The sequence below is a fragment of the Mesoplodon mirus genome (genome assembly GCF_964341445.2).
Source record: "Mesoplodon mirus genome assembly, chromosome: 8".
NCBI lineage: Eukaryota > Metazoa > Chordata > Mammalia > Artiodactyla > Ziphiidae > Mesoplodon > Mesoplodon mirus.
Window position 1 is genome coordinate 13910110 of NC_138984.1, and position 14779 is coordinate 13924888.

Below are 14779 nucleotides of genomic sequence, written 5' to 3' on the forward strand. Positions count from 1 at the left end.
ATCTCATAGAAGCTCAATGTAGGTTGCAGATGGGATCATTTCCTGAACAGGCCTTGTCCAATCTCCAAAATAGGGGGCCTGACTACATTTACCACTTCAGAGAGGACAAAATCCTTTAAACTTAACAGTGACCCAGTAGTCACACAAAAGTAACTCCACCTCCTTTTTAGATATAAGATTCAAGTGTAGATTTTCCATTAACTTTCTTAGTGTGTGAATAATAGTCATTTCTTTGCCTCTTTTTCAGACCTTATGCCAGTATAAATTTGATTTCCTTCAAGAAGTATGTCAGCATGAACACTTTATTCCTTTGTGTCTCCCCATAAGATCAGCAAACATTCCAGGTAATAATTCCCAGAATTTTGTCTGTTCCTACAATGGAAACAAATATATTTTTTGTTTATTTTGCCTTTGTTTGTTTGTTGTTGTTTTCCTGTTTCTTCAATGTTGGTTTTGTCTGAAGTTGTCACATGGGATTAGACCCAGGTAATCAGGTTAAAATGCAGAAGTTGGTGACATGTGGTAAAGAATATAGCTCTGTATATCTCAATTTTTGTCTATGTTTCCTTTTTCATTAATGAGAAGGCCAAGAAAACCATAAAATTGATGCTTGTAAATCAAAGAATTTTAACCTAGACCCATACTGTCTTTCACCATACTGGCTCCAAAAGACAACTTTCCTTTGATTTTGAGAGACATAAAATTACAGGGAGGAAAAGTTATACTTTGTGAGTATAAATTCATTTAAGATTATCAATGTGTGTACATTAAAATGCAATTCCTCAAAATGAGTTTTATACAAAGAAAACTGTTACCTTGAAAGGGAGAAAAGAAGGCAGGCAAATGGGCAACATTGTAAATACTCAATACCTCTGGGTCAGAAAGAGGCAGAGATGGGTACACAGGTAAAAATGGGACCTCACATATTGTTTACTATACTTACTATAGTATAAATGGTCTATAGACAATATTTTCATTTATTACTTTGTTAAAATAGGTATATGCACACAAGTATCAGCATGATCATGGTAGAGAATAAGCATCACCCATCTAGACGTCAGAAACTAATCAAACGTCAAGCTACATAGAAAATACTTAAATGATTTATGACCTTAAAATACTTTACCTCTACTTTGTAAGGTGTACATATATCAAATCATGTGGTGCACTTGAAACTAATATAATGTTATATGTCAATTATACCTCAACAAAATAAATAAGTTGATTAATTAAATACTTCTAAGCATGAGTAAATTACAAGGCACAGTTTTGATTTTCATAGAAAGCAGAAACTAAGATGGTAAAGAGCCTCTTCATATGTATTACAGCTCACAATAATATTTTGGAAGGAAAGAGAAAGTAATGTACATTATCAAGCCCATAAAATTTTGTCATGTCAATCTTAAATAGAAGCTGTATACATTATTCCATTCTTTTTCCAATTTATGAAATACATTTATCTAAATGCCTTCATAGAATAAAGGTGGAAAAGTTATTTTGGACTGTAACATTTTTCGCTTTTTGTTTTGTTTTATGTTTATGAACTAGTGCCAAGATATTACTGCATTAGGCAGGCTGGTTACGACACTCAAGAGGATCAAACCTGTTTTTGTCATTTGGATTCTGGTTGTTTACTACTTATCGGTAGCTCAGAAAAAGGCCTGACAGTCTCTGTGCAGATATGATATTATCAACAGTGAACATAAAAATATGTTTTGTCGCAAGCAGATTTCTGATAGAACAAAAAGGTATCCAAGAAGAAGGCTAAGAATTAAAATAATTCTGTTCATGGCATTCATTTTTAAGGAAAGAAGTAAACAACCTAAGGTACTTGTCTTGAAAAACAAAGCTTTATTGAAGGGACTGACTCATACTTTAGGACAGTGTATTTTAATTTTTCAGTATAAATTACACATAGTTAATGAATATAGTGCATATCTGAGTATGTATATATCTGAACTTTTTGTTTATTTATATTAATCCAGATCCTTTGACACCTTCAGAATCAATACAAGAGTTACATGCATCAGGTAAATAATGATATTTTATATTACACTATCTCAGCATCAATAACCACATCATAATTTGATAATATTGATGAGTATAGATACTTCAGATTTCCAACTGGAAATTCCAGATGCTAATAAATAGTCATATGTTTAATATCATCTAATCAAAATAGTCCAAAAGTTGATTGAGCTTTTCTCTTGTCACAGAAAATTAAATGTTTCCCCAACTTGAATTATTTCATACTTTATTCTCCAGAATTGGAATTTTTTTTAATTTCCCAAAGCATCTGAAATTTCCTTAGAGCACATCATAAATAAAATTCCCAATCATATGTAATAACATGCTTGCTCAATGAAACTATATGATATTTCTATCAATAAACCACACCCCAGTTCAAACCATTCTCTCGGGCCTCCCTGGTGGCGCAGTGGTTGAGAGTCCGCCTGCCGATGCAGGGGATACGGGTTCGTGCCCCGGTCTGGGAGGATCCCATATGCCGCGGAGCGGCTGGGCCCGTGAGCCATGGCCGCTGGGCCTGCGCATCCAGAGCCTGTGCTCCGCAACGGGGGAGGCCACAGCAGTGAGAGGCCCGCATACCGCAAAAAAAAAAAAAAAAAACAAAACAAACCATTCTCTCAGGATTTGAGATTATTAGAATCATATAAGTTTATTTTTACCCCAGACAAGTTTATAACTTCAAATAGTCCTGGCAATTTTTTTTCTAGCCATAGATTGGGAATCGGAAAGCTTTGTTCTCTTTCTGGCCCCTCACTATTACTCAGTATTTCATGGAAAGATTTGTTTGACCTAAGCCCTTTGATCTTAGTTTCCTGAACTTCCACATTCCCCGTACTTTTACCCCCAGCAGTATTTTTAAAAAATCAGAGTGTTTACTTTGCTCCTGGTCAGTTATGACCTGGAGTATTCTAATAGTTCATTCTTCTTACCGGGTAGTTATGAGGAGTAATGGAGATAACACTTGTGAAGTGCTTAGCCGAGTGTTGGCACACAATACCTGTTCTATAGGTTGGACGCTAGTCCTGCTATTAACAGTTACATTTAGAAGCACATTGGACCATTCTCAATAAATGCACTATTACTTGAGATTTTACCATTCTTTTCTCTATAGTTCAGACTCACAATGGGGCAGCCCCCTTTGGTTTTCCTCTCTCTTTGCTCTTTTACGTCCTGCAGCTCACTTGTCCTGGTGATTTTACTGCTACTCCTTGGGTCCTGCTACCCCAGGTCCAGATGCCTTCTCACCATCCCCACTTCCCTGTTCCTCCAGCCTCCTGGATAGTAGCCCTCACCCCACATCTCCCTACAGTCTAATTCCCATTTATAACCTATCATATTAATGACTCAATAAAGCATAGGTCCGATTGGGCCACTGATCTCAAAGCTGTCAGTCACTTAACATTTCCTATAGAATTACGTGCAAATGGTTCAGGGACCTAGACACCAGCTTAGGAATTTGTACTTGATTATGTCCATCATCCAGTCCCAGTATATCTCTTAAGTCTTAATTCTCCCCACTCCTCTTTTGGCTGCTGTGCTTACTGGTCTCCTCCATACCTGTACTCCCCACATAACTGTGCTTTCAGAAGTCTGTGCCACTGAAACCCTATCCCTTCTCCCAACCTCCTCTCCTCCACCCACTGCCTCCAACTGCCGCCCCCCTGCCCCTGGACTCTGCGTCTTCAACCTTGAGCACCCTCAAAGGTCCATCTCAACATATTCCCTCCGGTCACATCTCCTGATTCCTCCAGGCAGAAAATAAGCTTTTCTCCTTTCAACTCCAGTACTACTGTAGACATGCCACTTTTATGGAATTTGACATTTGACACTGAGTACTATTTGGATTAGTATAAACAGAATACTTGCTGAATGCCTCTCTTCACATTACTGTATACACAGACTGTATTACTGAATCACTTCTAGTAGTGAGAGGGGTTGATAGTTGTTTGCTAAATCTCTCTCAATTATCAAGTGATCAGTTGATTTTCAATAACATGATCTCTTTACCTTCATCGCAAAGATATGCCTGAATATTCAGTCACGAATGAGTTTTGCCGCAAACACTTCTTAATCGGAATTCTGCTCCGAGAAGTTGGCTTTGCTCTGCAAGAAGACCAAGATATCAGGCACTTGGCTTTAGCTGTCCTAAAAAATCTAATGGCTAAGCATTCATTTGATGATCGATACAGAGAACCAGTAAGTGGTCTTCCTCTCTCCCTTCCCTAAACACCATTTAATTGTTCACTGCATTAAATGCATATCAAACCTACAAGTCTATTGATTTTTATGTGAATCATTTCTTTTGACTACTTTTTCACCTAGGAGAAGCAGGCCCAGATAGCAAGTTTATACATGCCCCTCTATGGCATGCTTCTGGACAATATGCCAAGGATTTACCTGAAGGACCTGTATCCTTTTACCATCAATACATCGAACCAGGTAAGTCTGCAGAATATTCCAAGTGTCTATCTTAATAAAGAATTTGCCTTTTTTATATTTTTGCCATAGATAACAATTTTCCCCCAACTGTGAGCAAACTAAGGATTAAGCAGCACTTCTTGCTAGGTGTTTTGAGACGTTTACATAGTGTCATTTGTTCCAGATTGGTCACTGACGCCTTCCACTTGTCCATCTTTTCAGCATTTTGTTTTCATTGTCCTCTGTTCTCTGAATCACCTTCCAATTCTCTCCAGTTTGTAACAGGTTCCTCTGTTGCATTCATGGCCCCATCCTCAGTGTACACCTTTCCCCACCAGCTTTCTGCATCGAGTTTAAGCCCATCTGGTGTCAGTAGAGCTACGTGCCTTATTTGTAGTCACAGCCCAGGAGTGGCCTGTTTTGTCAACCCTCCTCCACTGAGCCAGCCTAGTGACTTCACAATGACCCTCTTGAGATCCTCTGACTGTGTTCAACTCCCAGATGAGTTGACGCACTGCTGAATCCAGTACTAGACAAGATATTACCATCTAGAAGTTAGGAGTTATGTCTTTGGAATTTTTTTTTAGACCTTGTTCAAATCCCAATAGTGTCAGTTACTATCTATGTGATCTTAGATAAGTTATCCAACTTCTTTAAGCCTCTGTTTCCTCATTTATAAAATGGAAGAGAATACCTGTATCACAAGGTTCTTAGGAGGATTAAATTGTGGAATAGAGAACATTCATCATAGATACTGGCCTATAATAAGTACCTAAAATCTAGTTTTTAATAATAGTAATATACATAAAATAATCCATGATAATAATGATATATAATCTACAATATAATCAATGAATTTATGATATCACTTATAGGTAGAATCTAAAAAATACAACAAACTAGTGAATATGACAAAAAAAAAGAAGCAGACTCACAGATATATAGAACAAACTAGTGATTACCAGTGAGGAGAGGGAAGGGGGGTGAGGGGCAATAGGGGTACGGGATTAAGAGGTACAAACTATTATGTATAAAATAAGCTGTAAGAATATATTATACAACATGGGGAATATAGCCAATATTTTATAATAACTGTAAATAGAGTATAACCTTTACAAATTGTGAATCCCTATATTGTACACCTGTAACTTATATAATATTTTACATCAACTATACCTCAATTAAATTTTTTTTTAAATTAGTGAATTTATCAATAAACATTCCACTCATTTAGTCTATACCTAAAAGATAGTTTCTACTACATTGTTAAAAAATTTTTAAATCACATAAGAAATTAAACTGTGACTAAGAGTATAGTTTAACTATATTAATTTTCATTGCCTAGTTTGGCAGAAGATTTTACTGAAATATAAAAGATCAAATCGCATATCATCTAATTGAAAGTGTAACGAAGAAGGCATATGTGGGTTTACAATGCTGAAATATGATGATTCCCACTAATTTCTTCTGTGCTTTGAATACAGGGGTCTAGAGATGACCTCAGCACCAATGGAGGATTCCACACCCAGTCAGCTATGAAATATGCAAACTCCGTGGACACATCATTTTCTAAAGATGTTTTAAATTCCATAGCAGGTACTTCAAACCTTCCAGACAGTTGTGTTTAACTATCATCCGTATTTACCTTGTATATCACTGTGCTTTTTACCCACTCCATAATTCATTACACCTAATCTATGTGACAAAGTATACTGCATTTACATAGCTGAAGAGACTTGTTACATATTTCTTTGCATGCCGTCCAGCAACTTCCTCTTCTACTTAGTGTTCATTTTTACTTGGATCGAGGAGCAGTCTTCTCCGATGTTATCAAATTGTTTTATTCTGGAGACAATCTTGAAGTTTTCATTGCATGCGGCCTTTTAAAGTATAATAGCCCTTCAACTTCAAAGATTACTTTTAAGAACTATTTTAGAAATGTCATCTTAATTTCTTATAAACTGTCAAAAATTAAAAGCTTCTTCCCCCAAAGCATCATTAGGAGCTTTTATTATGCATTTTAAAACAGAAACATTCTTTAAAAAGCTTTTTAAGAAATCAAAGGAAAAAGATTTATTTCCAGTTAAAATGGTCTAAATTTTCCTAAATCCTTAATTCTGGCATGGCTGTTATAATAATATTTTAAAAGTTGCATATCTTTCATGCCAATCCCAGACTCTATTATGTCAACTTTTCACAATACTGCTACCACCTGAATGATCAACATCTTTTTGGTTCATCATTTTAGCTTTTTGTGTTGTGTGCCCATGCATCTCATTACCGTCTGTGTGCTGTGGCTTGTGTTTACAGCATTTTCATCAATAGCTATTTCTACAGTAAACCATGCTGATTCCAGAGCTTCGTTAGCAAGTCTTGACTCCAACCCAAGTACCAATGAGAAGAGCAGTGAGAAGACTGACAACTGTGAAAAGGTACGGCTTCCCTCCCAAACTTATCGAGCATATTACCAGTCAGCAATCTCCTATTCTTACTCAATTCTAATTGGTTCTTCATTCCTAGATCCCAAGACCCTTGTCTTTGATAGGCTCAACTCTTCGATTTGACAAGTTAGATCAAGCAGAAACCAGAAGTCTTCTTATGTGCTTTCTTCACATTATGAAAACAATTTCAGAGGGTAAAGAGAGTTCTTTAAATTTAAATTAAAAGAAAAAGAAAAAAACTTTGAATTTCAAAGAGTCTCATGCTATTCAATGTTTCCTTTCAGAGACTCTGATTGCCTACTGGCAAAGAGCGCCCAGCCCAGAGGTGTCCGACTTCTTCAGCATCTTGGAGTAAGTTTTAGAGTTGATTACATAACACTTTTTTCTAGAATCTTCAAAATACTTTAGTATACCATTTTTCATTCTAGGTACCACATGGTGAATGATCTATCAGTAATAATGCGTAAACTATTTAAAGAAAACTTAATATTTTTCTTTTAATATACTTGGATGAACACTTTGTATAAATAAAAAGGCATGAATAATTAGAATGTGACATTTTTTTCCTTTCCAGTGTTTGTCTTCAAAATTTCAGATACCTAGGAAAACGTAACATAATAAGGTAATAATTTTAAATTCCAAAAGTTAGTCTGATATTTTGAAAAAAATTATGACATATTATTAATGGATCAGGTTAGACTTAGAGATTTATGTTAGAAATCTTAAAATGCAAATAAGGATTTTAAGTTTGACCTCACATTAGACATAGAAGTTTGATGATTACCCTATAGCCATAGTAGATCTAGGAACAGTTCTGTCCAGGGAAAAAGCACAAAACACATTTCTGAAAGGAAACCACATTTCATGCAACTTCTCAACTAATTTATCCATCTTTATATGAATATAACTTGAAAGATACCTATTTAAGAAAATACTTCCAATAAACTAAAAAAAACAATTAATCTGGAAAACTGTGCTGTCATCCTTTTCTCATGAGAGACAGCAGTGCCCCTGGCATCTTCCCTAAACCCGCAATTTCCCATTTCTAGAAGAAAATGTGATTTTATTTTTCATAGCATGTGGAATATTTCATTGTTCAGTAATCGCTTTGTCAGTTGCCTTTTTTTAATTCATATATCAATTACAAACACTGAGCTAGTATTAAAACTTCAGTTTTCCTTGCAGAAAAATTGCTGCTGCGTTTAAATTCGTGCAGTCCACCCAAAACAATGGAACTCTCAAAGGATCTAATCCATCCTGCCAGACTTCTGGCCTCTTGCCACAATGGTACTGTCACATTTGCTTGATATTTAAAATTATATTGTGAGTGTACATGTGTGTGTGTGTGTGTCTGTGTATATATATACCTCAAACCAAAAACAGATCTCAAGTAACTCTGTATGTTTCTCTGAAGAAACTTTGTCAGTACATCCCTATCTGCCCCACTAGCTTGTGAAAACCTAAGAAGCAAAGATTATGCCTTATTTATGTGCACCTAGCGTACAATGCCTTGTATAGAGTCAATGAGTATCTTAATTTAATTGAACCTGAAAAGACATAATTCCAATAAATGCCTATTGTAATGTTTGCTAATCTAGTGACAAAGTAAAATGTGAGGTCATATCTCCCCTTTCCTCTTAGTAATTGTAATAATTTATCAGTATTCTTAGAGCTTAATGTGCTTTTAAAGGGTCAAAGGCAATAAGAAGCATAGCTGGCCCCATAAGTTCATTTTAGATTTTTTAGTCATTAGAATAGTATATAAAGCCTAGGGTCACCCTTCATTGACCTACCCTACAGGAAACATTTGCCCTAAAATCCTACCTTAAAGCTCCTCTGGGTCTAGTAAATCAGAATTCTTTGCTAAACTTTTCTCCAGTTTGATTTATTCTCCCCAGGAGTATCATAATAATGTATAATATGAAAATGGCTATATTTTAGAAAGAGCTTTAGAAAGAAACATGAACGTAGTATATAGCTAATAAACCATAAAATAAATTTTGCTTGTTTATCCATGGGGACCCCTTGAAATGGCCCCCTTATGAGAAAATAAATGAGTTGAGTAGAGGACTATAAACAATTACTTTAATGACAGTCGTAGCTTACCTGAGGTCACTGCAGTTCTGGAGACGTCTGGTGGGTTAGACTTTAGGCTCCTCCCTAAGCCATCTGGACAGGTCCTGATCGTTCCCACGACTCCCCTCCCAGAAGCCATGGCTCTTCCTCCAGGAGTTACAGACTGAAGGAGACTCAAAACCTGGAAATAATCCAGTCCCAAAGGTCCAAGCCATACAGCCCCAAACCATACAGCCCCAAACCCATTATTCCTTGTAGCTACAGAAATGACCCAGACTCTCCTGGCTACTGAAAGCCAAAGTTAGATCTCTAGGGTCCCAATCCATCCAGAGCATTTGATTTAGCCAGAATCGAATAAGCCTTGAGAAGTAAGACAAAGAGAAAAAGTTGTTTCTTTTTCAGGCTTGACTCTTCACTATCTCCTTTTGCCTGCTTTCCTCAAAGAAATTTTCTATGACCTTGGCCATCAGATAGCTTAAATGAAAGCTTAAATGAAATGATAGCTTAAATGAAAGTCGGGAACAGGAAATATTCCTACTTCCTCATTCCCCCAGTTAGAAGTGCCAAGGGGCATTGAATAAGAGCCCTGGCCATTGTCCCTGCTCTGGGAAAGCAGCAGCCCAGAAGCGCCCTCAGCTCTCTCCCCGACAAGGATCATATGTCAGCCCTGCTGTGGGCATGACACAAATGCAAAGACAAATCCTGTAAGAATTTCTAAATGCAAAGAAGTAGGAGACAAAGGGTTGTTTTAGACTAGATTTTACTTTTTTACATTTTACCTCCTAAAAATAATTGATACAATTGAACTATATAATATTATACTTTTTTAATGTCTACCACTATGCCTTTCTGATCAACCAATAACCACCTTAACATGCATGGAATCCCATGATTTCATTAAATAATAATGAATATGTTTGTGCAGAATTTAATTCAGCATCTATTATTTGTCTGTTACCCTTTAGTATCCATTATCATTCTGAACCCTTCTTTGGCTTAAATAAAATTTGTCCAAAAGCACTTTTAAAAGTTCTTCTCATCATGTCACCTATAATTAATATTTTTAATAAAAAGTCTCTATTCAAAAATTTTTTAACATTTGACTCAATCAGGAGAATTTGAATGAAAATTTGGTTATCATATCCCTATGACTTTAAGCATTTTTGTCATTTCATTTTCAGGATGCACACCACTTCCAGTCATGAAGGACAGAAGCAGCACAGATCACAAACTTTACCGATAATTCGAGGCAAAAATGCACTTTCTAACCCTAAACTCCTACAGATGTTAGACAATACCATGACAAGTAAGTATACCAGAAATAATAGCAACAAGATGGTTATCATTTTTCTCTAGATGTGTGCAGGACATAAAATGCATTATGTTTCAGAAATGTAAGGAATGTTGCTGTGCCCCTGAGACCACTGGTTTTCAGGCTTGCTGTAGCCTGAGGAACATTTCTGGGAGGAGAGAATCAGCGGGAAGCATCTAAAAAAATGTAGTGTCCTTATGAGGAGAAAGGGGAAAAGTAAAACTCTCAATATAGTGTGCTCACTGTAGCTCCTCTGGAACCAAGTGACTTGGCATTGTGAGAGGTTAGGGTGGCCTCTCTCAACCGGATTATTGTCCACTCTTTGGGAAGGGGAGAAAGTTGTCCATGTCCTAGAAGCAGCAAGTGTGCCATCTCGAATCCAGTGTTGCACACACTCCAGGTGTGAATGAGGAAAAAATGGGATCTGGTGTTTTTGTATCATGTAAGTGTTCTTGATTATGGACACGTGACCACAGTTAGCTGTTTGAAGGTATTTGCCTTAACCTATAAACACATTTACTCCCTTTCTGACGAGGCCATTAATGCAGATCATCCACTGAGGCTCTACGTTTGGTCTATTAATCTGGGACCATAAAACTTGACCCAGACTGGTTATGGAGGAAATATGACTCTACCAATGGCTGAATCAGTGGAAAAGTAGTGAGAAATAATGGAGAACAGACTACTCTGGTCCTTTGGAAACTCTATAGCTGGCAAAATAAAAGGGCACACACACTGTCTTAATCAGTTCGAGCTGCTACAACACAATACCACAGACAATGTAGCTTAAACAACAAACATTTATTTCTCATAGTTTTAGAGGATGAGAGATCCAAGATCAAGACGCCAGCAGATTTGATGTCTGGTAAGAACCACGTTTGCAGATGGCCAACTTCTTGCTGTGTCCTCACATGACAGAGAGAGAGAGATGATCTCTCTGGTGTCTCTTTTTATAAGGGCACTAATCCCATTCATGAGGGCTCCATTCTCATAACCTAATTACCTCTCAAAGTCTCCACCTCCAAATACCATCATATTGTGGATTAGGGCTTTGACATATGAATTTGCGGGGACACAAACATTCAGTCTATAGCGCCCACTAAAAACTCTGTCTCTGTTTTTGCTTCAGCCGATAAAGAAATTGAGCAAATGAAAGCACTTTGATTTAATAAAATTACTCATCAAAACACCAGTAAACATTGACTATGTTGTAATAGAAAAAAGTTCTTTATAGGGTACAAAAATTTGTCTCAGATATTTATGCATTTTCTACTTTATTTTGTAGGCAACTCCAATGAAATAGACATCGTGCACCACGTGGACACAGAGGCCAATATTGCTACAGAGGTTTGCCTGACTATTCTAGACCTACTAGCCCTCTTCACTCAGGTCCACCAGGTGAGTGTGACTGTAACTTCTTCTGTAATATGATAAAATGAAAGGTGGAAAAGTCATGTGAAGTCAAGAATATGTTTTTAAGGTTTTTATGACATTTAATGAAATGTATTAACCTTACATAAATCAACCTAAGTGTGAGTGGAAAACACGTTAAAGAAGAGATTCAGAATTTATCAAAAGTTGGCGAATGCTCAGTTGATATACACACAGACATATTTCCTTATTGTCCAATAATAGACAATCTTTCTTCCTTGTTTCTCTTGCTTTACTGTCAGGCAAGTTGGGCTGAGCGAGAAGGTGACTCTACTTTTTCAGTATCAAAGGGAGAGACAAGGGCTTCCCTGGTGGCGCAGTGGTTGAGAGTCCGCCTGCCGATGCAGGGGACATGCGTTCGTGCCCTGGTCCGGGAAGATCCCACATGCCGCGGAGGGGCTGGGCCCGTGAGCCATGGCCTCTGAGCCTGCGCATCCGGAGCCTGTGCTCTGCGACAGGAGAGGCCACAACAGTGAGAGGCCCGCATCCCGCAAAAAAATAAATAAATAAATAAAAGGGGGAGAGACAAGTGACAGCTAGATACAACAGATAAACAGATACAACAGCTAGAGAAAACAGAGTGACAATGTTGAGCATCTTTTTGTGTGCTTACTTACCATCTCTATATCTTTGGTGAAGTGATTCCACTACCTACCATTAGAATGGCTGCAGTTAAAAAGACTGACCATACCAAGTTTTGGCGAGTATATGGAGAAACTGGAACTCTCATTCACTGATGGTGGGAATACAAAATGATACAAACACCTTGAAAAAAAGTATGCTGGAATGAAGGTTCAACATAATCTATCATGTGACCAGCCATTCCAATACTAGGAATTTACCCAGGAAAAATAAAAGCATTTGTTCACACAAAGCTTTGTACATCAATATTCATAGCTTTGTTTTTTAATAATTAAACACTGGAAACAACTCAAAAGTACATCACAGGTGAATGGATTTTTTAAAATAGTGGTATTAAAACATATCCATACAATAGAATATAAAATATAAAATTTTATAAAATATGAACTATAGAAATTATGTCAATTACACCTCAATGAAGTTATTAAAAACATTAGCTCAACCTAATGAGCTTTCAAATGTTAAGGGTTAAATTAGAAAAAGTTGGGTCGGTTGAATAGTCTGCACCAAACAGAATGATTATAGCAAGAAAGTCTTTATTTTCAAGTAAAACATCAGCACGGCAGTCGAAAAAAAAATCCACATTTTAATTCTTTATTGCTTGATGGAAATGTCAATCAAATCTCATACATCTTACAGGCTCTATCAGTGCCTTTGAGGACCTGCCTGTCTGTGAGCACATCTGCTACCTCTCTCCCGACCATGCCCCACTAACCATGCTTAGGCTACTCTGCTCTTTTTTCTCTTTTTTCTTTTTTCTCTTTTTTCTCTGCTTGAACTCATAAGCTCCATTCCATCTCAAGTCCCTGGTACCAACTGTTCTTCCTTCCTTTGACAATCCTCCCAGATCTGCTCATGCATGACTTTTTCAGCTCACATGTCAATTCATCCATTAGAGAGGTCTTAACCACCCTATATAAAGTAATCTTATCCCCCAAAGCAATTACTTTCCATCATATATTATTCTACTCTATTTTCTTATTTAGTAACTTTTTTCAATCACTGCTATATGTAAGTTTCATTGGGAACATAGAACTTATTCAGCACTTTATTTCCACACCCAGAATTGTGCCTATCACATAGTAGGACCAGAGTAAATATTTTTTGAGAGAATACAGGTGTCCTTTCACTCATCCTAAATAACTGCTGTGTTAAATTTCCAGAGACAACTCCAACAATCTGAATGTCAAAATTCAATGATGAAAAGGGTCTTTGATACCTACATGCTCTTTTTTCAAGTCAACCAGTCAGCCACAGCACTGAAGCACGTATTTGCCTCTTTGAGGCTATTTGTATGCAAGGTAAGGGTCCTCCAAGTTCCAAGAAAAGCTCAGTGAAGTGTTTATTGCTGACAATAAACACATATTAATCCTTTCATTTCTCAGTATCGAGGGAAGAAAGTTTGTATTCTTCTATTTGATTTATTTGGTTTTATTAAACTATTTGATTCATGGTCTCAAAATAAGTTCACAGCCTTGGCATCCTATCTGCTTGATATCACAAGGGAGTAAAATTAGCACCTGGCCATCAATTCTTTGGGTTCTCAGTGTTTGTGGCAGAGAGTTAGGTAAAATATACACCATCAACTGTGATGTCCATTCCTGCCAAGTCAAACGTTCTGCATTAGATACAGGAGAGTCCACCTTTGAGGACCCTGGTGGTTTTACAGTGTTGGGTGAATAGAAACTCTTTCAGAGCTCTCATTCCATTGCTTTGGGTAGTCATCCATTACTGATGCAAGGGATACTTACAACATAGACAATGATTATTTCTAGGAACAAAAAAGAAATACTAAGATAGACTTCAGTAAATAAGATTATATCCTCTTCCACCTGCAAATGGGAGAAAAAGTCTAGGTTAAGAAAAAAGAAAGAAAGATTTTATTCTAAGGGATTTTAAAATTTGAGAATAAACAGAGCAAAATGAAGGAATTTGCTCACTTCACCAGCACTTCTGTTTTGTAGTTTCCTTCAGCGTTCTTCCAAGGGCCTGCCGACTTGTGTGGATCATTCTGCTATGAAGTCCTAAAATGCTGCAACCACAGGTCATGGTCAACTCAGACGGAAGCATCAGCACTTCTATACTTTTTTATGAGGAAGAATTTTGAATTTAACAAGCAAAAGTCAATTGTCCGGTCCCACTTACAAGTAAGTGCTGCCGATTTCCATTAATGTTGTTGTTAAAACCACTCATTTGTTTCAGCGTTGATAAAAGCCTACTGTTTCCAGGGCAACCAGTTCCCAACTCTTCCATCAGATTCCTCCTTAAAGATTCCCAACACACTGTGTTCCGATTCATAGAAAGAGTGTGGCTGGGCAGAAATCAGCAAAACCCATAACTCCACCTGTACTTTTCCTTTCTTCTGCCAGGGAATAGAATCATAGAATACATAACTCAGGGACCATGATTGTTTCTAGGATGCCAAATCCCA

General features: G+C 37.1%; 1 protein-coding gene across 6 annotated transcripts in view; it reads left to right on the forward strand.

The window, feature by feature from the left end:
- DOCK10 (dedicator of cytokinesis 10) overlaps positions 1-14779 on the forward strand; it is a 292002-nt gene that overhangs the window by 248422 nt on the left and 28801 nt on the right. For 3 of the 6 annotated variants that reach the window (XM_082631248.1, XM_082631252.1, XM_082631253.1), the window contains 14 exons: positions 248-344; positions 1986-2030; positions 4049-4224; positions 4351-4467; positions 5931-6042; positions 6757-6878; positions 6967-7081; positions 7172-7238; positions 7462-7509; positions 8061-8174; positions 10145-10269; positions 11561-11673; positions 13512-13649; positions 14313-14495. In XM_082631248.1, coding sequence (XP_082487374.1) covers positions 248-344; positions 1986-2030; positions 4049-4224; positions 4351-4467; positions 5931-6042; positions 6757-6878; positions 6967-7081; positions 7172-7238; positions 7462-7509; positions 8061-8174; positions 10145-10269; positions 11561-11673; positions 13512-13649; positions 14313-14495 — 1572 coding nt within the window. The remainder of the gene's footprint in view (positions 1-247; positions 345-1985; positions 2031-4048; positions 4225-4350; positions 4468-5930; positions 6043-6756; positions 6879-6966; positions 7082-7171; positions 7239-7461; positions 7510-8060; positions 8175-10144; positions 10270-11560; positions 11674-13511; positions 13650-14312; positions 14496-14779) is intronic. The other 3 variants (XM_082631249.1, XM_082631250.1, XM_082631251.1) reach the window with 1 other exon arrangement.